The sequence below is a fragment of the Hyalella azteca genome, unplaced genomic scaffold, assembly GCF_000764305.2.
Source record: "Hyalella azteca isolate HAZT.00-mixed unplaced genomic scaffold, Hazt_2.0.2 contig9625, whole genome shotgun sequence".
Taxonomy (NCBI): Eukaryota; Metazoa; Arthropoda; class Malacostraca; order Amphipoda; family Hyalellidae; genus Hyalella; species Hyalella azteca.
In genome coordinates, this window is record NW_025939693.1 from 111,184 (window position 1) to 135,742 (window position 24,559).

Consider the following 24,559-nt stretch of genomic DNA (forward strand, 5'->3'; position numbering starts at 1 on the left):
CGCAAAAATCTTTACTTCCGTTTCTAGCAGGAGAGCTCACAATATTGGTGTAAGGCTTCCAATTATTAGAGTGATTTTACGCAAAATTCCATGATCTGTGATTTGTAGATAAAGAAATTGAAAATGAACAATAAAACCTAATTAAATAACTTAAGCTACAGTCAGGATTTGAATGATACAAATGAACAAAATAATTATTTCATTGTGTATCACGAGAATGCCACTAAACAAATGATGCGTAGCGTCAAATATGATTTGTTATAATTCACAAGCAACCAGAAGTATTGAGTGTGATTTATAAGTTTCAAATATTTTGCTGCACAAGGGATCGTTGGAAAGTCATACTGGAAAATGAGTTTTGATGCCATTAAAGCTTACATCGTGAGCTGCTGTCTCGTAGAACAAGAAAGGTTTCGTGTCTCGCTTGAGAGTTGAAAATTTGATATAGCCATAAGGCGTTGCAGCGTTGCGGTACGGAGAATCGGCTGACATTAGCTATTACAAACGCGGATTTTTTCGAGATTCATCAGTTTCTGGCAGTGGTTCCTCAAAAGATTGAGTACAACAAGCTGAGCTGTTCAGACGTCATTGAAGACAGCTTGGCCGTTGCTGAGTATCGAGGATAATGGCTGAAGAGTAGCGATTTCTCGTCCTGTCGCCACATCGCACATAAACTCGCGAGGACTGCAAGTTTTATCTGGAACCAAGCTTCAGAACTATAAGCTTGATCAGAACCAAGATTCAGCGCCATGAATTATTTAATTTATAATGTTATTTATTTATTTAAAAGTCTACTAATCTCTAGACAAATATGTTGTGAACGCAAAAGGAAATTAGGACATAAACAAATATACACTAAAGTTTCCATCAACCTTATAAGGTGTAGGTTGGTGGTGTTGACGACATTTGTATTCAAAATTTGTCGCTAAGTTTAAACTAACTCTGCCGTGAAAAATTGACACGAAATATACAATCCTCAGCATTATGTTAAATTGTAAAAACTATTTATATTGAGAATTCTACCTGAAAACGGTGCATAAAATGTTTGATATTCAATTATTGCAAACGATTTTCACAAATATAGATCCATAATTGAGTGCGCGCGTTTGTTATTCCAACTTTTATGTCGTAGAATCTCTGCACTTACTTCGATCATATTATTCAGACAACACGCCTGCAGCCAATGAGTTTTTTTCAGATGAACAGGAGATGAAACATATGAAAAAGAGCACCCTATAAATGCCGGTAATATAGAATAATGTAAATTAAAGAGAGCTCTTTCATTGCATGAAACTTGTTATCTTCTAGGTTAATGGTAAACATATAAAGCACAGAATGAGAACAAAATAATTGATACACGTGTGGTTAACTTAATTATAAGACATGATTGCTTCTCAGAAAATGAATTTCTTAGAATTCGTAGTTTATATTATTTAGTAAAACTTTTTCTTTTTCACAGGAAAAAATCATGATTCTAGTTATTTTCATTATTTAACTATAAATTCCGATATTTTCATATCAAAATAATACATTCTAATACGATATACATGAACATTTCAATATCACAGTACAATAGTTATACAGTATATGTTCAATGGTTACATTAAACGTGAAAGTTTTATTCTACCCTTAATGAAGGTAATGTTGTAAATCTTTAAGTAATCAGTTGTGTACGCATTTAATGCTTATTAAGTTAAAAACTATATGGTAATCATAAAGTTGTTTCAACTGCGAAGGTACACAAGAATATATTCTCTCGAATCTGTTTACTGAGCTTGCCCAAGTGGCGGAAAAATATCGTGAAACCTTTCATTTTTATTCACGTATTTTTCCCAACTCATCGTTTATAATTCACTTAACTAAAACCCATCTGGTCTAAACCCTTCAATGAAACCGTCGCGCCTCACATCTCCCCCGAAAGGTCCATGTTCCCCCCCAAAGCCGGCGAGGATGTGAGCGAGAGGTGACAACGCTCCTTCTACTGGATATTCGGAGGGTTCTGCTAGTCTGAATGCATCGCTTTCTACGTAAGGAGGGTATTCTCCCACCACCACATACGATGGATCTTCTTCAGCGATTAAGGGTGAGAATTCGGCCGTTGTTTCAGCCAAAGGTAAGGATTCAGCATCGAACTTTTCTACTGGAGAGCTCGCTGTTGTTGTAGCAGAGGCTGCGGCTGATGCATTTGATGTTTTCGCGATGGGCGTTGTAGACAAAGTAGCTGAGGTGATGGAAGCAATGGTAGTAGAAAATGTTGACGATGAAACAGTCTCATTTGCTGGGACATTTAATCCGGCTGAACTACCGTTCGAATAAGAAATTGACCTAGATACTGACACTGATGTAGAAATTCTTGGTGAGACTTTATCAGTGGAATTGGATACTACCTCCGATTCCAGAGGTTCAATAATGTAATCTATGCTCTCTGAGGGGAAATCATCTCTGAATAGAGGAGAACCAGGACGATAGAACACTTTGACAAGTTCTTCGTCTAAAACAGGTTCTTCTTGCTGGTGAACGATTTCCACTGGCGGCCGGATTCGTTTGGACGCCGCCAGCAGCGTTAGCTGTCGGTTGATGTCGAGAGCTGGTGGCAATACTTCGACGTTGCGAAATTCGGATGCATCGATGTATTTAGGTCTGGATAATTCTTCGAGAATGTGCTGAGTGGGGCTACGGCTGTTTGCTGGTTCAGGTTCCTCCTCCATTTCTGGAACGGTCTCGTCGAAGATGTCATTTTCGGAAGGGTCAGCTTTTGCCAAGAGTTCGAGAACTTCATTGTGGCGGTCGCCTGACGATTGAGCATCTCGGTCCAGCACGCGTCCAGAACCAAGGCCCAACACCGCAATAACGGACAGCACCTGCAATTAAAAATTCAATCAACCATGGTTGCTAAAACCAATTCTCCTTACACAATCTGAAATAAACGTTTGAATAAGTGTCATATATTTTTATTTGCATGTATGTATAGCTTATGATAACGCAATGTTATTAAACGAATGAGCCTGTGCTAACAACGTGTGTAAAGTTTATCAGCGAAGAATTCTTAACTAGAACGAAAGTTTTATCATTGATACTTTTTATCAAACAATGGGATAAAAGGAAATTTAAGGTTATCGCAAAACTCACGAGTTAGATCGGAATAATGCCATTAATTATTATTCGTACCAACATCACTAACAAATCTGTAGTAAATTGATTCAAGTATTTGAGTATCTAATATTGATTAAGGGTTGTCGACTGAATTGTTTTAAACGTTTAAACCTAGAGTTCGAATTAAAAAAAATTGAGGTGCTATACATGTACAGTATATCTGCTCGTCACGTACGAACGTCTGAGTAAAGCAAAACCATGATCGGTGTTTCGATTATATATATGTTTATCAATTCGTATTATTTCATTTGTATTTGACAATGAAAATTAATATCTTCATTGATTGGGTACATAGTTAATATTTGAATCACTAAGAGAATGAAATGAAGTTGCCAGAATCGTGCGAGGTCAGTTCTGCGTAACGAGGTTCACACGACTCTTGAACAACGCTCTAACAATTCCAACATTGAGGCAACGAATCTTCAGTGACCTCCAATGACACTGATTAATGCTCCACAGAACATAATTCGCAATTCATTGACATTAAGATGTGTTTCTTAATTAAAATTCATTTCCTATATGGGCTTATTACACCTTGTGGTGAATTCATAGTTTCATGCAGACAATAATAAATAATTTCGGTCTACTTTTTGTACGCACATCACAGGAAGCAACGACCTGAAAATTTTCATCGGTTGCATGAACAGCAATTGCACTGATCGTAGTAGTGACATCAGCAACAGACATAACGTAACCTGCTGGCGTAACAGCGGCAACAAGATTTGGTTCTTACGTATAGAACTAGAAGCAGGTATGCAGTGGCAGCTGCACTAGCAACAGCAGAGACAACATCAGCTGCTGTATCTGCAGCAACAATAGGTGCAACATCAGATGCAGTTGCAGCAGCTACAACAACAGAACCTTGGCAGCTGTAGTTAATTGCAGCAGCAACAGAACCTCGGCAGCGGTAGTCGCAGCAGCAACAGAACCTCGGCAGCGGTAGTCGCAGCAGCAACAGAACCTCGGCAGCTGTAGTCGCAGCAGCAACAGAACCTCGGCAGCTGTAGTCGCAGCAGCAACAGAACCTCGGCAGCTTTAGTTGCAGCAGCAACAGAACCTCGGCAGCGGTAGTCGCAGCAGCAACAGAGGACTGAAGTCACTGGACAGAGGCAGGCGTCAAGGTCGCTGAGAGGACCGCCTGATCGCCATCGTGGCGGCGTCCCGTCCACTCGTTTGACAACTAAAACGCAGTCGCTTTTTGCTGAAGATTGTGCTTGCCTTGTGACGCGCTCTATGTAATCTATCTATGTAGGGGATTGTGCTTGCTTCGTTGATCGTCGCAAATCTCTCATAGTATAGGATATTGCTTGTCTTCTTGAGCACAAAAAAAACTCTCTTTTTAAGGTATTGTGCTTGTATGTTAAAGAACTGGACATAAATACTTTTTTTTTGTATAGGATTGTCTATGTTTCGTACGTAACCAAACTTCCTAATTACAGTATTGTACTTGTCTTGTTGAGCACGTCCGTTCGTTTGGGATCTTCTGCTCTTTATGGATCATATTAAACTTTTTACTCACGCATGTCTATTTCAGTATACCTACAACTATTTTGTCTTGAAGCGCATTCAAATATATCCTTATTCCATGTGATGATTTTTTTGTCTTTTTGCATGAATGAAGTTTTTATTATCCTTTCATATCAGTATGTGAAAAGTGGACCTCGCCTTTAAGAGTCTTCTTAAAGAATTAGATTCTTTGTCACGCTCACAATTAAGTATATGAATTTGTAAGAGTGAGGTTTATTTCCAGCCTTTGTTTCCACCATGACCAAAAGATTGCACTGAATTCGACCTTAGAAATTATAAAGTGTATGAGCATGCGTTGATACTATGAAGATTTAGCCTGAGCATACAAATATCAATAAATAAAAAAATTTTCAAAGATTCTGGATAAAGAAGAAAAAATGATTTCGTTCGCATCAAGTAGTGAAAAAATGAAACTACTTTCAGGTACTTTTTTGAATATTCAATTCAAAAATTCAATAACCCCGAAAAATTAACTTCATTCCTAAAACTTTCTATATTTTTAGCTCGCTCACGCAGCGTCACAAACTGATTTAAATTTGAGGTTTAATGCCAAGTTGGTTCATATGAAATCGTAAAATTATCGACGCATTATAGAGTAAATTATATTTACATAGAGAGGCATTACAAAGTAGCCAACAAGCAAAATAGATTATGATTATGTAGCGGACATTCCAAGAATTTGCACGGCTAAAGTTATGAAACTTGGAAGCTTCAAATTACATACAGTATAAAGAAAATGCATGCGCCTATAGCGGACCTAATGTAGTTGACAAAACCATCACGCAACGAGGCTAGAATAAGTCGTCTCTGCCATGACGGAACCTCACCCAAGAACCATGAGTAAATGTTGATGTTCAGCGCCACAAATGCGGCCTTCGGCATTAATTTTTTATCCTAACTGTGAATACTGGCTGAATTAAACGAATTGGAAATTTGTGCTGCATTTTATTTTTCTAATAAAATTTTAACTCCTTAAAATCATTCTTGTTTATTAAGTAAAATCTCGATTATTAAGTCAACAGATCACTCAGTTTTGATCCTTATCTCGTTACTGCAATAAAATATAGATACTTAATAAGTCATAATCTTGAACCCATTCTGTTCTGATCACCAAGTCGTGGGTTGAATATTCGTAAAAGAATCCAGTTGTGCGTAGTGAACAATGCGTCAAGCCTAATGCAAGATTAAAAGGAACCGCAACCTTAGAAAAACTTAAATTGAGCTCACAATTACGCAGCGGCAAATGTGAAAAGCTGGAAATTCATTTAGTTTCATTCTGGATTCATTTGTTTATTTTAATTAACATTTGCATGCAGTTGATTCAACAAAAGCGCCTGAACTGTTCATTTCAGCAGCTGACGTCTCAAGGATGACGCGACAACTCAACAATCGCAAATTTTCTGTAAATTCACAGGCTTGACCTTCAATACATAACACCAAAGAAGCTGCCAGTCAGTAGCCAAGTCTCGCGAGCCGCAGCTGGCGACTGACTCCAGCACTAAAGCTGCCAGTCAGTAGACACGCTACGTGAGCGCAGCTGGCGACTCACTCCAGCACTAAAGCTGCGGTTGCTCATGGACGCTCCAAGTCGACTCTGAACGTATGGCGGGGAATTCGAGAGTTTCGCTTCGCTGAAAAAGTTGTCTGTATTTCTTAATCATTATGCGAACGTTTTACCAACATGAAACGTTCTGATATCATAGCATAAATTGCATTACATGGAGATTAGACTTTCATGTACCAGATTTGATATTCGTATTTGGTTAAAAATACTTAATCTAGATTCAATTGTTAATAATACAATGTAAAGTCCACACGGCCGCAATTCATGTTTGATATATGAATATATATTAAAATTCAGTTGTATGTAAAATTCAGTCCCTTAACAAATACCGATTACAGGAAGTACGTCGCGAGCGCATCATCAATCAACTTCTTTATAGCCGAGTGCTCACCAAGACTTTACGTATGACGACAAATTAAATCCGCTCTTCGCTGCACTAGGAGCAATCACTTATCAGTGTACAGTTATTCGCTCTTCTACTGCACGAACGTCTTTTTTGGAGTTGCCGCTCACAGCACCACGAAGTTTGCACTCTTAGTTCTCCCACGTACGTACGCTGAGGTTCAATGAAATGTGAGTGAATATCATCCGAGTTCATGGGAGTCATGCCTCAGTGTCTCTTAATTAGCTACAGTTACGAGTGATAGAAGAAGAATATATATTAAAATAGTCGATAGTAATGGTAATTATAAATTGTTTGCCCTTGAGCTAACTGAATAATAGGAATTTTAAAATAAAACATCATTTAGCTCAACAATTTCTACAATGGCCTGAAGCAACAACTCGCTTCTCATTGGACTGTTATTCTGGCTTCCTGGCATAACCACAGGAAGATGCAGTATTCAAGGACTTTACACCGCAAGTAATATTCAAAAAGTTCCGGCACTAAAAATATCACCAGGCTCTAAATAAATACATTGAGTAAATTGTTTAATGCCTGAAGTTAATTTTAAGAACTACTTAAGGGACTATGAGAATTTACTGGGTTGAAAAATAAAATTAAATTTAGGTTATCATGAACGAACACAATCGCAATAGATTGCTTGCACGTTAACCGTGTATTTTCAAAACGGATAGACGATGCAGAAAAAATGTATGCATGAGTTGATCGATTTTTCATTTCGATGAAAATTTTCAAATTTGCTTCCAGGTTTTTGCTCGACTAAATGAGAATGGACGCAAAGGTTCGATTTTTTACTGTCATTTCAGATCAACGTGAATGGTTAACCTTCGAACAGATGAAGTTTAGAAAAATTAAATTCATTTTTCTTCAATAAAATGAGATTCTCATTTCACGAATAAAGAAACTTTAAGGCTCAAAAACATGATCACCATTCCATGTATATACAATTAATTTTACGCCTCTCATTGTTGTCTTTTAAGATACGATTTTTAGTCGTGAAAACCATTACCACCGAAGACGACCTCAACTGAAGTTTTAATTTGGTAATTGAAACTTTGATTTGAAGCTTTAATTTACACGTCGCCCTTCGTCACAATTTTCTGTCAACTGTTGAATTTACGCGTCCAATGTCCAATACCATTATTAATTTTCTCTTTTTATTGAACATGCCGCAAACGGTTTCTGAAAGCACAAGAAGATATATAAAATATAAAGCCAAAAACATAGGGAAATACAATTACATGTAGTTCGTCAATTTTTAAATGGAAATATTCAGTGATGAAATGGTTGCTCCTTCCCAGACAGCGAGCACTGCGCTGTCGCATCAGCCGCAAGCCATCAACAACAATTTACAATCACTTATGAAGGCTTTGCCTGATTCTGCATAGCAAATTTTCCGCAATTTTTATAGAACACGAGCTTTCACAATAGTGTTTGCAATCAACTTGCAAACTGGGAACTTGATTTTCGCGTAAGTGCAATGAGTAGCACAGATCTAGACAAAATCGAGGTATGGATAAGTAATAAAGAAATGAGATTTGTTTGCTGTTAGTTTTCACATTGCTTGAAAATAAAAACTACGCTTTGCTTTTAGTTTTCACATTGCTTGAAAATTATACTATTAAGTTGTACTAAATAAGAGCACCGGAAAGCACCAGCAACTTTTAAGAACGTTTAGTTCGCAGCTGCTTCGAGGTGGCGACGAGCGAATGCAAGGTTTAGTCATGATGAAAGTTGAATCCCGATAAGGAAACTGTTCTGGGAACTCCGGTCTTGTAGGAGCTGCAGAAACGATCTACGGAAACTTTTGAACAGTGAAAGTCAACAGCTCTGTAACTCTTTAACATTCAGGTATAACTCAGAGAAAAAAATCGATTGAACGACCAACAGTACAACTACTAACTCCTCATGCTACATACGAATATGATCTTAAATAATCTTTGCTATAAGTTTCTGATCTGGCAGAAAAATACTTCTACTGATAGTCTAAAATTTAAACGGATATGAACTTGAATTTCTGGGGAAGGAAAATTTTTTCGCAGTTGGATGCGTGGGTGAAGTTATGAATAGGCGAGATGCTTATAATGAAGTTGTCAACTGAAAGAAAAATAAAAAATTGTCTAATAAACTTAATAAATGATTTTAGTAATGCTACGATAATAAATAATGTATGCTGGAATTTCAGACGTAGTATTTGTGGATTTCTCTCACATTAGCCCGGATCAGGACATTGCCTACTGATCAGAAAAAAGTTTTGCAGCCCAGTGAATGTACGATGCGGGAAGCTGCGCTGCATGGACCGGTTCGTTCTGGTCTCTCAAGGAGCGGATTCATAGTTTGCTCACACTGCCCACTATGAGTGATCAAATTTTTCGAGATAGTGTTTGGTTTACGCACGAATAGTAATTGTGTTTACTGTAAATGGAAGTCTACTCATTAAAATATATTATTATGAAACATTAAACACAAATCTCTATCTGACTTGAATAGCGAAACAGAACACTTATTTTTTCACGTTTCTCAAGCTGATTTTTGAATGACTCTTGATTTTTATTTAATTGAACAGGAAATTTTGAGAACAAATCCGCTAGAAAATTGTCACCTCCTTTTGTAAATATTATCACAAAATCGTTTTCTTGTAAACTAAATGACCACTTTGACAGGCGCTTATTCTTGTTTTTCTTATGTCGCAACCTCTGTAAAGGAGCGTGGTCAGTTCTGATATGAAGCGCTTGCCATACAAATACTGATTGAAGTAATTAACGCTCCATTTAATTGCTACGCATTCTAATTCTATTACATACTCCTGATTTTCATTTAATTGACCAGGAAAATTTGAGAACAAATCCGCTAGAAATTTATCACCTCTTTTGATAAATTCTTGTTTTTGTTCTGTCGCAACCACTGTAGCGAAGAGCGTGGTCAGTTCTGGTTATGAAGCGCTTGCCTTGCAAATACTGATTGAAGTAATTAACGCTCTATTTAATTGCTACGCATTCTAATTCTATTACAAAACAATTGAGTTCCGCTTTATTGAGCTTCCTACTACTAAATGCTACTGGCAAAAACAACTGTATATTTCCTGTCCAAGTACTGCTGCAGTGTCTTGATTGCTGGCATTCGTCTGAAGTATGAATTGCTTATCCTGACGAGGAATGATGAGTGAAACATCTGCAGCAATTCCTTAACAAATCGGTTAAACATGCAATATGTTGAGCTATATGGCTAAACAAATTTTATCTAGAAGTTTAACAATTATAAAAATAAATGCAAATAAGTAAGCAGCGGCGGGCTTTGCAAATTTTCGAATGGTAAAAATGTTTTTAAGATCGTGTTTCACTTTACCCTGTATGACCTACTATGAAACCTAAAAAATTAAACCCATAGTTTGTTTCACGGTGATAATCCTTTATAGCATTGTGTGAAACATATACTCACTTGTTGTTGATTAATTTCAGACTACGCATTATATTCTAACCTGAACAAAGGATATTCTCAGAACCGATGAGGTAATCAATAATTTCTGATCAACGAATCATTTTCAATGCTTAAAATACTGTGCAATGACTATGTTGCAAATCAGAACTTCTTCAGCATGTAAAGCAGCCAAGAAAAGAATTTGCTTGGTTTCGTCTTGTATAGCAACTCAGAAAATAATTTGAATGCTCATCTAGTGATGCTTGTTGCAATTCGATGATGAATGTCAGTGAATTTCCTGTAGATTAATGATAGAATTATTCGTTATTTGAAACTTTAAAACGCATACTATAACGACATTAATAGTTAGTTCGTCATTCAGCTCAGTTTCCCAAGACTATTTCCGTGTAGTCTGCGAGGCAATGCATGACCAAGCCAATGCATTTGAAACTGAAACGTTGCCATTTGTTTATAAAATTTAATACTACATCAATCAATAGACTATTTTCACACGGCGATCCGCGATGAGATTACATACAAATTCCACAAATATAATACCTTTGTCAGATGATAATCGTTTATTTTCAGTAGACTCAACTTGTAAAGTAATCGTTTGCAACAGGGTAGTGAAGGAGAACTGAATTGTTCTCTGACATTTCATCAATAATTTTTGCAGATTGGATTAGTTGCATTGAATCAATGTGACTACATTTCGACCATTTCAACACACAATTATCTACAAATATAATAAAATAACGTTAATTATTCAGAAGACAAGTTAGCCTTGAACTTTGTGACCACAATTTTAGCAATCTTTCCTTGAAGCTCCGAAGGTTAATTGTGATCAATCCTGATCTCGTTTTTTTACTCGAAAAGCCACTAGTTGGCCATCACTCAAGGACCAATGAAGGCTCAATCGAGAGTGTTTTTATCGTAATTTTCATACATACATATAAATAATCATGCATACATAATAATAATCATACATACATAATAATATCATACATACATTACGGAAACTGGTACATTGAACTATTAATCAAGTTTCAATGATTCAACGAATTTTTAGTGCCTAAAATTATTATTTTATATAACACACTTATTCTCTTGGGACTCGGTTTATTACGAAGAAATGCGCAGAATTTATATAGCTAGTGAATAAAACTAATATGTTTGAAATAAACATTTAAATAAAAATGAAATTTAAACATTTTACTCATAAATTATCGGATCAAAATGACACAAATATTTCTTGGATCGGTCCACAGAAAGTCGTCACTAACACGGCCGACAGAACGGCATTAATGATAAGAAGAACACAGGAAGAATAAAGTGAACGATTCGTTCGATTGAGTCGAAATGGAAAGCTTCACCAGAAACAATAGGAGTTTCGAGACGGAAGAGTGAACGACTAAAAGACTCAGCTTCTGACTGACAGCAATCACTTTCTATAGCCTCCAGGACATTTTATTTAAGCTAATTATCTTATTTGGAACACAATTAGCTGAATAATAAGCATGAGAATTAAATGTAAGGTCAACTGGTTCACAATGCGTATATTGAGTTCCCATTCAAAAAACACGTTTTCAAGTGATGAATCGTGCTCAATTTACATTTGTCGCTCATAAACTAGCACACTGGAGCATAAAAAGATAATTTATGGTGTATAAATAAAGCATATTTCCATGAATGTATATTATGTAGTAGAAAACTCGGTTAAATTTCACGATTATTTTCAACTTGGAAGAGTTGGGCCTATCGATATTAATTTGGCTATTGAAGTTGATACTTTGATTTGATGCATATATTATTAGTGAAGTCACCCCAAAGCAGGTCACAGGCAAACTATTTCTGATCGGAATCACCCAAGCTGATGATACTTCATTATAAATAAAATCTAATAGCGATGATTGAATAAGTTCTTTAAAATTATTGAAATCTGTTCAACTACTGCCTTTACATATTAACTTGAGTTATTCAGAGTTAATTTTTAATTCGAGCTCACTTGTAAATCGTCCCGCACGATCGCAGTTCGCGGTCACGTTCCAAGAATGAGTCACACTGTGAGTAATTTTCCCAGAAGTGACAGGAACAGGAAATGAATTGATCTCAGGGCAAAATGATCCTTTTTCCATTGTCGAGGTTCTGGAGCGTTCTCTCAGGAATCTGTCCACTGTCCAGCCAATGAAAAATCGAACAACGTACTTGTTTCTTATGGGTTTGATGTGATATGAATAGACTACATTTTATTATAAATAAAGCAGGAGGAATTGCAACAAAAAAATAATAAAAGCTAATGACAACAGAAGAAATTACTTCATTTATTTTCAACCGAGCTCATTTACAAGCATAAAATTTACTCTTGTATAAGCTCATAAGAAGCGATTAAAAGTCAGCCCCTTAGCTATCGTTTATAAAAGTGTTTGTTTTTTACAGAACGCATCACACTTTTCGAGCACTAGATAGAATTATTCATCTAATAACAATAACCACGCTAACACGGGTTGCAAAGGGCATTAACACGAAATTAACGCACCGCTCATAGTATGCAGGAACAAGAATGCTACGTAGTGCGCTATTCAAGGACGCCCACGAGCAGCCAGGCTCCAGTTTCGTGTACCGAGCGATCGAGTCTAAACAGACGCCGTTATGTTCGCGCCGCTCATACGAGTGCGGGATCCCAGTTAAGATACAAAGGCAGGCGTGGCCCTTGCGGTCAGAAAGAAACTGCCGGTTAATACAGGGCTTTTAGAAGGGGAGTTGCATTGTGACCGACACCTATAAGGCTGGCTTTTATCGGCAGTACGGAAAAATAGCCATGTTGCCAAGATTATTGTGAGAAAAATGCCAACGTCTGGGCAAAATTATTTGCGTCCAACTTAAGTCACAAAGCGTGCTGCGACGCATGATAGTAATGAAGAAGACATTCTAAAAATTGTTTCCGTTGTAGAGCAGGAACTCAACGCAGGGATAACCTATTAACAAGTGAACTATGAACTAAATACGTTTAGATGAGGAGCAAATGATGAAGATAGAAGCGCTCGTTGCACTCCAGGAAACAAGCGGCGCGCTCCGCTACAATAGCACCACACTCGACCGCACTTATCACTTCCTTGCGACTCCTGCGCTATGTCAAATGTTGGATCGAAAGAAACTTAAACAAATCCAACGAGAATGAGATTTGTTGTGAGATTCAAACAGAAAATTAATCCCTGGTTTTGTGCTTGGATTTCAATCATTTGTGTTGTTTGCTTTATGTACAAGCGCCAAAGGCTTCATCTAGAGCGTGTGATAGCATTTTTCAATTCGATATAACGCGCATTTTAAGCAAAAATGTACAATTGTCTCCCTATTCAACCTATCTGAATTGCAATGTCATTACGGAGAACGTAGGGCCAGCAGCAGAAAATATTTTCCATTGTTTTCTTTAGAGTTGTAAAGAGATGGAGCCAAACAAAATTATGAAAAGCTGAAAATATTTAGACATTTTCCGCCTCAAAAGAAAAAAAAGCACTAAAAATATTAAAAAAAGGGGAAGTAAAGTAGAATTATTTCACTCCTCGCATAAAAGTAAATGAAGAATACTAGACCTTTTCCGCTTTCCTCAACGCTGTATAGCGACAGTATCTAAAGCGTAATGAACGTAACGCTTTCTGATTGCACGACTTTATTGCACTTAACGTGACTTAAATTATTGTAGGTCAAGGTGATTAAAGGTCATGAGTCTCTGTACGATTAAATCGCATTAGAGGTTTATGATAGCCTAAAAAATCGCAGACTGCGGTTTTAATTAATTTTTACATTCTTTGCAAATTTGTTTTGTGTAATTGGAATACTTTTAAAGTTCGCAGTAAAATTGGATTGATAATGATCAAATAACGTGACTATTGTAAATTCAACCTCTAATAAGTAACGAAAAAAATTCGCCATATTTTCAATGAAAAAGTTTCAGAGACCAGCTAATTCATCAGTTTAAAATTTTGAATTATGCAATTATATTCAAAATGACCACTGCAATTACATTGAAGAGTGTTGAGATAAAAACATTAATTGGAAATTTAAAAATGAATCAACGAACGGAAAAATAACACTGCAATAATTTCATCTGGATTAGAGTTACCAACTTTGTTCCAACAAGAGATAAACAAAGTTATAGCTAAACCCTCTGCAGATTGTTAATGAATAAAAATTTTACCTTAATTACTTTCCACGTATTGTTTAATTTATAGGCATGAATAGGCACGAATGAATTTGTGCAAATAAATTTTTTTAGCTGATAATGAAGCTGGTCTCCGAAAAGTTTTCATTAAAAATACCGCGAAATTTCTCGGCAACGTATTATCTTATAAATCTCTTTTGAACTGAGCATTGAACAATCATTATACCTTTGAATTTCGACGAATTTCTCCATGCACATAGATTGAGTTATCGTTTTTGTGGAATTATCTAGGAAATGAATTTTTTATTATAGTCATGGAATTTTCAAGGAATAAAAATTTGGTATACATCCTTAAGAAGTTTTATGAATTTCCCTAGTAATCATATCTATAACACACTATTTTTAGGGTGCATCGATCATGCGTTGTTAGCTGCAGATAATAAATATGTAATTTAGAGACGTCCTAGATCTATTATTCCTCAATAACTTGAAACTGGATTTGAATGCACAGGAATCTCCAACTCACCGATAAACAAAGTCGCGTCATCTTCAAACTAATTTCTTTCGCTGTAAAAAAATATTCAGGTAAAGTCCACAAATATTATACAACGTATCTGTCGTCACAGAAAAAAACGAAGGATTTACGGAGCTTCGCACTGTTTACACGGCAGCGTCTTGAGCACCAGTGAGCTAGGCAACCTCAACGCGGCTGTGTGCATTATTTAAAGGTAGCGACTTTTCAGCCTCTGCCAGAAGTACGGGGAATGTCCAGGAACTGGCAAGATCAGAAATCACATGGCCAAGGGAAACACGGACCTAATCCCGTTGTTTCCAATCAGAAAAATTTTAGTCTTAACTTCCTGTACTTGAAACATGAGGCGTAAATTAGTTCCTGAAAGAAATTAATGGAATGGGATCAGGAAAATATTAAAAGATACTTATTACTCGAAGAAAAATAAAATAAATCTAGTAACTGATTCACTCAGTAGGAAAGCACGAAGTCTAAATAACTTTCCATTGAAAAAATCCTGACAACGGAACTTCTGGATGCAAAGCAGGAAAAGACGAATAATTTATTAATTGAAATTTTGATGCTGGGATTTTTTCAATGAGAACTGATTTTCCGCTTCTAGAGAAAAAATTAGATCAGTACTCATTGCAGTGAGTGACAGAGAGCGCATCGTCCGTGAAGTCACGGACGGATGAACGGACATGACGAGCACAATAGCGCCTTTTTTCCCTAAGTGAAAAAATGAGCTAAAAAATGCACGGGCATTGTTTCTCAGCCTCTGTATCACATGTGCTGCACTGATTGTGATTCGTGTTATAAATAAAGAAATGCATTTTAATCTCTGTATCACAAATGAAAAACTCTTTATCAAGGAATGTAATTGCACTACTTTTTTACAGGAGGACCCTTTTATTTTATTTTTATGCATTTAATATATTCGGCTCACATGTAGCTCCTCAAAATTTCTCGTTAAGACAACAAAGATAGAACGTATGAAATGAAATCCATTTAGCCGATCAAACCAAGGAAGATCTTACAATATAAAGCACTTTAATTTATCCTGGCTTAACATTATGACATGTTATAATTTGAGCAGAGTGGTATGTTTGATTTTACAGTTAAAACTGTTGTAAGCTTGTATGAATTTGCAATTCAATATTGAACTGTTTACAGCAGTTTCTCAGGCCGGAGGTAGACATGACTCAAGGAATGAAAACTGGAGTACGAAACTGAAGGCCAACCAGGCCAAATAGGAAATTTGTGGCAGTTTCTGGGAAGGCTTGTAGTGACTCGAATTTATAACTCGCACTATCATTGCTTGCGAACGTCATAATTATTTTCATTAAATCCCAAAGCTCGTTGAACACAATTTTTTGATGATTCATGTAATCTTATTTACAAAAAAAATAACTATTTGTATTCCCGATATTCTTTTGATATCGTTGTTAATTCATTTTGTTCATTTGCAAAATATGGGCTAAGTAGAATCCACCTTGGTCTACACTCAAGTGTGATTTCTGACTTTTGGAAAAGAGATAAATTTTGAAATCTTGAGGAGCAATTGAAGAATTTTTAAAACACATTCATAAATTTTGGAATATTCGGGAATATAAAAGAAATATTTAAATCTCTATTTGGGCATTAGAATTTGAGGGAGATGTTTCTCTTTAGGATTAGGGAGCAAAACTTCCCGTTAGAAATCTTCTTGTTATGACTGAAGTATACCTCAGCAGATGATTACTGAATTACTGAACTAGCAGATGATTACTGAATTACTGAATTAGCAGATGATTACTGAATGAAACTGAATGTATACCTCAGCAGATGATTAAACGTATGAAGTTCACGGGGAAAAGTCCCTTGATTCCGCGAACGAAAACGACGCGTCATACCACGGGTCACTTTCGCGGAAGAGGCCCGGCGCTTCGGCTTTTTTACAGCCTAAAACCATGGAAGGCTAAATAAAAAACATGATTATGAACTATGCAAGTTAGATTGACTAGTTTGCCGGCAAAATTAGTGCAAAACAAAACTCGTTCCGTTAACCTTTGCAAAGCGCACGTATAATAACTAGTTCTCGTGAATTACATAAGAGACAGAATTCCAGAATATGAGTATAAGCGACGAAAATTCCCTGGGAGATCTCGAGTCTCTCTCAAATCATGTCCTGGCACATCCCAGGCTCCACCCGACCCAACCTCAGCTCAGCACTCGATCCCAAACACGAACAGCCAAGATATCGGCACACGTAAATTGGCCTAGAACGCCAGTGTGCAAAAATGATCGTGAGGTTATTTACGTTTTCTGCGTATTTGTGAAAGGTCATATTGCATCTATGTTGGCAGTTCCAAAGATAGCCTTTTTTCTCATTCTAACGCTTAAATTCTGCCCCAGAGCGAGAGACTGGCTGTAATGTATTGAGCCAGGAAATTAATGATGCCGACTTATGGTAAGCCGTCTTGTCCGCACGCGAATGATCAAACGAACGACATCAGATGGAGACTAATTTTATTTTATGATCAGTAGCAGAGACAGACGAGAGACTGGCTGTAATGTATTGAGCCAGGAAATTAATGATGCCGACTTATGGTAAGCCGTCTTGTCCGGACGCGAATGATCAAACGAACGACATCAGATGGAGACTAATTTTATTTTATGATCAGTAGCAGAGACAGACGACAAACTTGCTAGTTGAACTTGCTAGTTGAAACTTGTGCTTGCTAGTTGAATGTCCTGCAACAGATGCGCGACTCCGCACGGCTCAGACGTGACATACGTGTGTCCTCCACAATTAACAATGTTTCAAAATGCATAAAACCGTGCCTATAGTTTCTTTGCATATAATGAGTAAGCATATTGGACAAATCTCAACACATAGTTACGAAGAGAAACCCTTGAGTGATTTATAAATTTAATGAACCGCATATGAGGATGAAGTCAGAATTTAGTTGTAATAAAAGGAATACAATTCTTTACTAGTGCAGCTCCCTTACATGCGTAATTCGACCATCCACGTAACAGTGCTACGAAATTTGTTACGTTCGATTAATAAAGTACCTGAATATCTAAGCCCAGTGGGCAATATACTCAGATGTAAAAATAGCGCAGTTAATGGAATCATAAATTTCATTCCAGCTTTTTAATCCAAGAGGCCTTCAAAATTTGGAGCATCTTTTAAAGTTTCTCCCGCTATTATTGCTTCATTAATATAGAAGTAGTGCAAAAAAGGCAAAATTACCTACGATGTCATATCGGCCTCAAAATTTTGACTAAAAATTTTAATTAATTTCGTATTCACTGATGTATACATTATTCATGCGAACAATGCTCTATACTCAGAACAGTTGAGAACTTGACGCTGAGGTGGTTACCTTTTGAAAGCCAAGCGCAATGGAGTAAGGCAGCTGATACTATGGAAAACATGGTTTGAACCGTGTATTCTGCCATTTTACTTTTCTTATTTCCCTCGGAAAAACGTAGGTAGGAGATGTCTAAGTAATTTAACTTGATTAATGTCCAATGAATACTGAGATTGTTCATATTATCCTACTTCCAATTTCGCGTCGTGCGAACATAATTGTTCACATAAATTCCTACAAGAAACATGAAGTATGAACCTGTGACACTAAATTTTAATCTGATATCGTTTTGGTTAAACTTACGAATCAAGTAGACCGGTTTCAGCATTTCCATTTTTCCATCAAGAAAAACATAGATATTCGTTTCAATTTAGTAGCAGAAAATTTGATCTATGAGTGAAGGTAATCAGTAGGTTATATTTATTGCGTTAAATTTTTATGTAGACTTCTATCAACATGAAATCATTCGTTCTTAACATAGAACTAATGTGTTTAATGTCCCACTCGTAGCTTGGCATCCGATGTTGCTAAGCATGGCCAAAAATATGCACACATAATACGTGCATAAATATTTTATTTGATCGTCTCAATGCATCTCACGAAGTCACACCCGGACAAAATGCAACCGATGAATAGAATAGACAAACACTGCGTCATGATAATCTTAAAGTTACGATTTGCAAGTTTCTTCGGGCCTTGGAAGTATGTACATATACTGTAATGCCAGAGAATGTTATTCTATTGGGAAATTTTGCTCACTTCAAACGAACAACTATGCCACACAATATTTAACTGAATCATAGAAAAATTGGAGGGTCCAATTACATTGGTGAGTGAAAACAATGTCAATAAACATTGGTGAGTGAAAATTTTACTTAAAATAACTATGATACGACACCTCTCATCAATTTTCGACTGAATAGTCACATAATCAACTTTGAGCGAAATTTAAAGTTATAATAATTCTGAATGGAGCGCATAAGATTTTCTTAATATTAGACTATAAAAATAATAAAAAAATCATCGCAAAAATTATTACGTTGAGATGGAATGGAATGTTGCGAATTTGAGCTGACGGTTTAATCTCAACCTCTGAATATACATCCACATAAGATTGAGATAAGCAAAAATACATAATTTTCAATGAATATAGTGACCAAAAACCACAGTTCATTTATTTATCTTCATCCAACTCAAATTTGACTGCTATTCATTTCCGGCTTAAAGAAACAAATTATTCTTATTACACACATCAGACTCCCTACTAGAACCGAACAATGTAACCATGTTGTTCGATAGGTTCATAGTGAACAGTGACCTTAGTACCGGTATGCCTTCGCTCGGTCGGCAGATCAGAGTACACGACTTGCGGGGCCGGGACAGGGACCGCTAAAGCAGCGCTGTACGCCACCGCTTTGCTGGGGAACTGACTTATTCCAGGCTCGGCCAGCACGCGCTGACTGACGTGCGACTGCGGCACAGTGTAGACGGTGAACGCCTCCGCGGCACACAGGCATAGTGCCACCAACAAAACTCCAAACTGCTCGAGAAAGAAGAGAATTAATACTATTATTTTTAATCAAGATGAATGAAAGCATTACACTTCAAACTCAAATATGACTGTTCTCACACAATGGGCAAATTTGAAATGAATTCCATCCTAATTTCATAATGCCAATTTTAGACAATTTTAGAAATGGTTTCTACGTGTCACCAGCACAACTCCAAACTGCTCAAGAATAAAGACTAAATGCCAATTTTAGACTAAAATGGTTTCTACCGATTGCCGTCACTACCTTAATTACCAAGCCTTGGGGGTAAAAGCTGTTCACCCTCAATGATCTGCAAATAATAGTTAACAACAAATCTCACAGTACCTTTCGTCAAGATGCAATAGCAATGAATATTATTCCAATCAGATCAATAAATTGTAAGAGAGGTACAAGATTTTTAGCCCGCTTTCAGCGCTACGTTTGTGGCAGCACGGTCGTTGCTGGTGATATGCAAAGAACGCCAGCTACTCGTCTACCGTCCGATGCAGCTGTACAACTAGAGCTGTAACGGCAGTTACTCCTATGCTCATAATTTGAGAGTGCAGTTCGCGATATCCACCTGGCAGCAGAATTTAAGTTGTTGCCTATACAAAGTAGCCATACACCAACTGGATTAGTTAATTTTATTTGTGCGCAATTTCAAATCTAATTACTATCAAATATTGATACAGCATAGCTTGTTCATTTGAGAGAGCGGAAATATATCAGCTGACTTGGTATACAAGCCAGTGGGATTTATTTTAACGTTCTCTAGAGGGTAAAGGCAGTAAAATATGAGTAGTTTAATACTTCCCAATGACCTAAACTTTAAAGAGCGCCGTACGACAATGGTTGTCAACCATCATCTGGCCAACGCTGTCTTCAGAGATATTTCTTGCCTAAGTTGTTTCGGTAAATTACACACAGAAATCAGATAGCCTACTGAAGTTTTTCAGGAATGTCAGTTGATATTAATACAAAATTACCTCAGAGCAAGATTTTGCACAACTACTGCGAAAGTGTTTCGTCTGTACTATTTCTGCTCTACATAACGATGAACCTGTCGTTTATATTCTGTTGTCTGCATCTGTAAAATTATAACTCCAGCTAAAACTAAAACACTGAAAATTCGAGTAAAAATTTTATGTTGGAACCCATTCGATTGAGAGCATAATTGTGGGTTGAACATACATTCAACCCTTGGGTCAGAACTTGTGTCAATCAGTCTCTTGTTGGTTTTGCTAAACATTGCATGGAAGAAAAATTTGAACTGCTCAGCGACAATGAAGTAAGTGAGCGATCAGAGATGCACCACGCAGGGAAACAGGCAATTTCTAACGTCAGCAGCTATCTCCTCATTATATCGTGAACATCGTAACCACGTAATTACTCCAGCAGAATGTTGTTGCGAGCAACATCGCTAATTTGTCTAAACGTAAGTTTTCGAGCCCACTAGGAAACTCTTAATTATAGAGTATTGAATTTGTTAATTTTCGTCAAAGCAAGAATAAATGTTGTGCGTATGATAAAAGGTGAAAATGCTTTAGTCCTAATCACAACTTCTTATATATTCACCTTTATTCAATAGGATATGCTGACGTATTGCAAAAATTAAACTATTAAACGGTTATTTGATAACAAAATGCACTAAAATCATCATGTAAGGACAATTTTCGAATAAAATTTGCCCCTTCACTTATATCCACTGTTCGCAAAATTTTTGAACCTCACTCGTTGCTAAAAGTAACAGAGGCACTTTGATTCCGTGTTGGATTGAGCTAAAAGTTTTATTCTTAGTCGTATAATGTTTACAGAAGAACGTTGCCTCCATCTAAAGTGATATTAATGATCTCGTAATAATATTCTCGAGTATTATGCAGCTTATCGACTGGTCCTTTTATATACGAGATAGTAAGTAGTTTTAGAATACTGAAAACAGTTCTTTGGTGTAGGTAATGGATAATAAGAAACGATAAGCTGCTATAAGCATGCCGCAGTTTCATTTACAATTGATTGCAATTTGAAGCATGTTTCGGGCATTTTCGATCCTTCAGTGTCACTGTTTTCATTCATGCACTCATACCCAAAGGACAACCATCATATACTGTAACCGAATTATTTTTATAACATGAAGCCTTTCAGTAAGATGTTATTCTGTTGCTTAAAGAAATTTCGTACTTGGTGGTGCACAATTTTCATAGAAGAGTAAAAAAATACACCCTCCATCAGAGGCCTAATAATAATAATTAAGGTTTCTTCACCTAATTGTACTGTAATTTATTCCCGCATGCAGCAAATAACAAACAATGGAGCTCCATCACTCTATTCAGTGCAGCACTTACAAGTTTCATGATGTTATTGAAAGCACAAGTAATCAAGCGTGACGAAGCAAGCGCCTTGGGTTGTGGCAATGAGACGAAGCAGGGCGGGCGTCGCCTTTTATACATGCGGACCGCCGATCCCGAGTCCGGCCTTGAGGACGACACCGGGCGCGCCCTTTGCAAAGCGAGGCCGGGGATGCTGCACAAGCTGTAAAACATTCTCTATACCTTTGACTGTAAATGTAAGATCAATATTCATTTATGTTCCTGGAGATTATATCTAGAAAATGAACATTGAATGGTTGAATGACTTCCGACGTTGCATTATCTGACTCTGGTACATAATCCTTCAGCGTGTGACGTTGAGACATGATTAAAATTTGTCGTGAATAGACAAAATAGCGGATATACCGAGAGCAATTTTGAAATCTTTAGGAAACGCGGACCGGAGCTTACCACAAAATTAATGTATTTAATATCAAGCTGTTGAAGTTGAGCTGTCTAAAATTAAAGTGAAGAAAGTGTCGTGCCATGAGTTCAGATCGAAAAATACTTAAATATACAACACAACTGAATTAGTTCGAGCACTACAGACTAAGAATCGGACTTATGAAATTTGTTTGTCTGCGAGGAAAAATTAAAATACGCAAACTTGAACACCTACGAGAATGAACTTGGAAGGAGAATGTGACTTCATGTATGAAAATTGGTCACGTAAATAAAAATAAGTCAAAGAGTAGCTCCAGCCCGGGGCTAGGAGAAGAGGGGGGGGACCCCAAGGCTACCAACGTGCGAGTAAGATCAGTTGACTTGATTCCTCAACTTCGGGGTCTCTGGATAAACCACGGTAACAAATAAGACCATGCTGACGAATGAATATATTTGCACTTGATTTGAAGTACTTAGAACTTCTAGTTCGTACCTATTCGCGTCGCTATTTTTGAGAAATTATACCCTTACACAGGCAGTGTTGATAACCTCTCGCACGTAGACATCGACAGAAACCTGTTTATATCCATACGAGTTTAAGAGCAAACATATCAGCGCAGTTTGATTAATTTCTTCTTTGAAAAAATTGACTATCGTCTTGTATGCCATTGCAATTTCAAAATTAGGAGGGAGGGAACAGGCCCTACGATTGCCAGGGCTACGCCGCAAGGCAGGGTGGGGTCCGGGGAGTATCCTGTATACAAGCTCACCTTGGCTACTGAGAACCTCTGCATCGCGCACTCGTGCATGCCTACTACTGCAACGCAGGCCGGCGAAAGAGCTTCGTAGCATAAATGGCAATAAATGCTGGTCAAACATTACTCGGTGTTGAACATGATTCAGAGTGCGCAAAATTTATTTGTTGGCCAGTCAGCTCATGTAGGCTTATAAGTCATTATATTGGAATAAAATTTCAGTGAAATGTTGAAGCAAGTACAGTTGTTTATGAGTGCGTGGAGCTTAAAAGAATGGCGATGTTTTGCAGTCCCAAACCAGTTCTTCTTGAAAAATTGAAATAAGTGCTGCAGCGCAGAGTCTCATTATCAGAAATTTCTTGAAGTCAAAATTATATTGGATGTACATCAGATAGAAGAACGTCAGGGTAAAAACTTTTACTGGAGATTCAACTGCTGGAGTGGATCACAATAACAGCGACTACTCTTTCGCCAATCACGCCCGACTGCCAACCAAGCCAAAGGGGCCACAACACTAGAGGCCAAAACAATCTATGGTTAAATCCCACCTTGGGGGCTTATGACAGGCTCAGTCAAATCGTTGTTGAAAATTTTACGTTATTGTACTCAGCTGGAGCCAACGCCAGCGAATTTTTGCACTTGAATTATGGAATAGGGATCTGTATAATTGTAAAAGGGATCTCGAATTATGGAAAAGGGATCTATTCAGATGAGGGATCTGTTCATGGACAGACATAACCGTCGACTCGATGATAAGACTTATATGGTGTTCCATGAATGTGAAAACTTAAATAGTGTTCCATGAATGTGAAAACTTAAATAGTGTTCCATGAAAACTATGATGCAGTTCATCTACGGCGCTGCATCCCTTTCACAACCGGATATTGAATTTCGGTATAAGTTGAACGGAAAGAAGTCGAGAAAACCGATGAAGCCTTTATTAAACGCCAAGACGCAGTGGATGAACAGCTGCCAGGTAAAATACAATAAACATAGTATTGGTTCGCCCTGCAGGGAAAATTAGCGGATATCAGTAGAAGTACAAAAATTAAGGTTGAAAATAACAGTACCTATTTGAATGTACAAGGAATGAGTCACTGATATATAATCACACGTTTCTCCCTCTCAAATCTCACCGTGAGGACGTTGTCACTGCAATAATATTAGTAGTATTTAAAGCATAAAAAACAAGCAGCAGGTTTATATAATAATGAAGCATAGCAAGCCGCTGGGTTTGAAAACCAAGATGGGGAGTTAAGAAGGTAGGGTGGATTCTTATCTGGTAATTGCAGAGAAGCAGAATAAGAAATCTATCTAACAATATGTTCCAGTTATAGTCCGATGTATTGGACAGTATAATAATTCAATAAACTAAAGTATAAACCTATTATTTGTTTCCTATGCTGACCCATAGATGAGAGTTCTCAAA

The 24,559-nt window shown here is 37.1% G+C and overlaps 1 protein-coding gene and 1 long non-coding RNA gene across 2 annotated transcripts; both read right to left on the minus strand.

The window, feature by feature from the left end:
* Positions 1-1,501: 1,501 nt before the first annotated feature.
* On the minus strand, positions 1,502-14,896 carry LOC108681495 (pinin). The gene is made up of 2 exons (XM_018170529.2): positions 14,750-14,896; positions 1,502-2,861 (listed from the first exon to the last, which is right to left on the minus strand). The coding sequence occupies exons 1-2, from the start codon at positions 14,768-14,770 to the stop codon at positions 1,860-1,862; spliced, it is 1,023 nt and encodes a 340-aa protein (XP_018026018.1). The 5' UTR covers positions 14,771-14,896; the 3' UTR covers positions 1,502-1,859.
* A 2,736-nt stretch (positions 14,897-17,632) lies between these two features.
* LOC108681497 lies at positions 17,633-22,131 on the minus strand. The gene is made up of 2 exons (XR_001931505.2): positions 21,968-22,131; positions 17,633-19,633 (listed from the first exon to the last, which is right to left on the minus strand). It is a non-coding gene; the product is annotated as an uncharacterized LOC108681497 (long non-coding RNA).
* Positions 22,132-24,559: the final 2,428 nt, after the last annotated feature.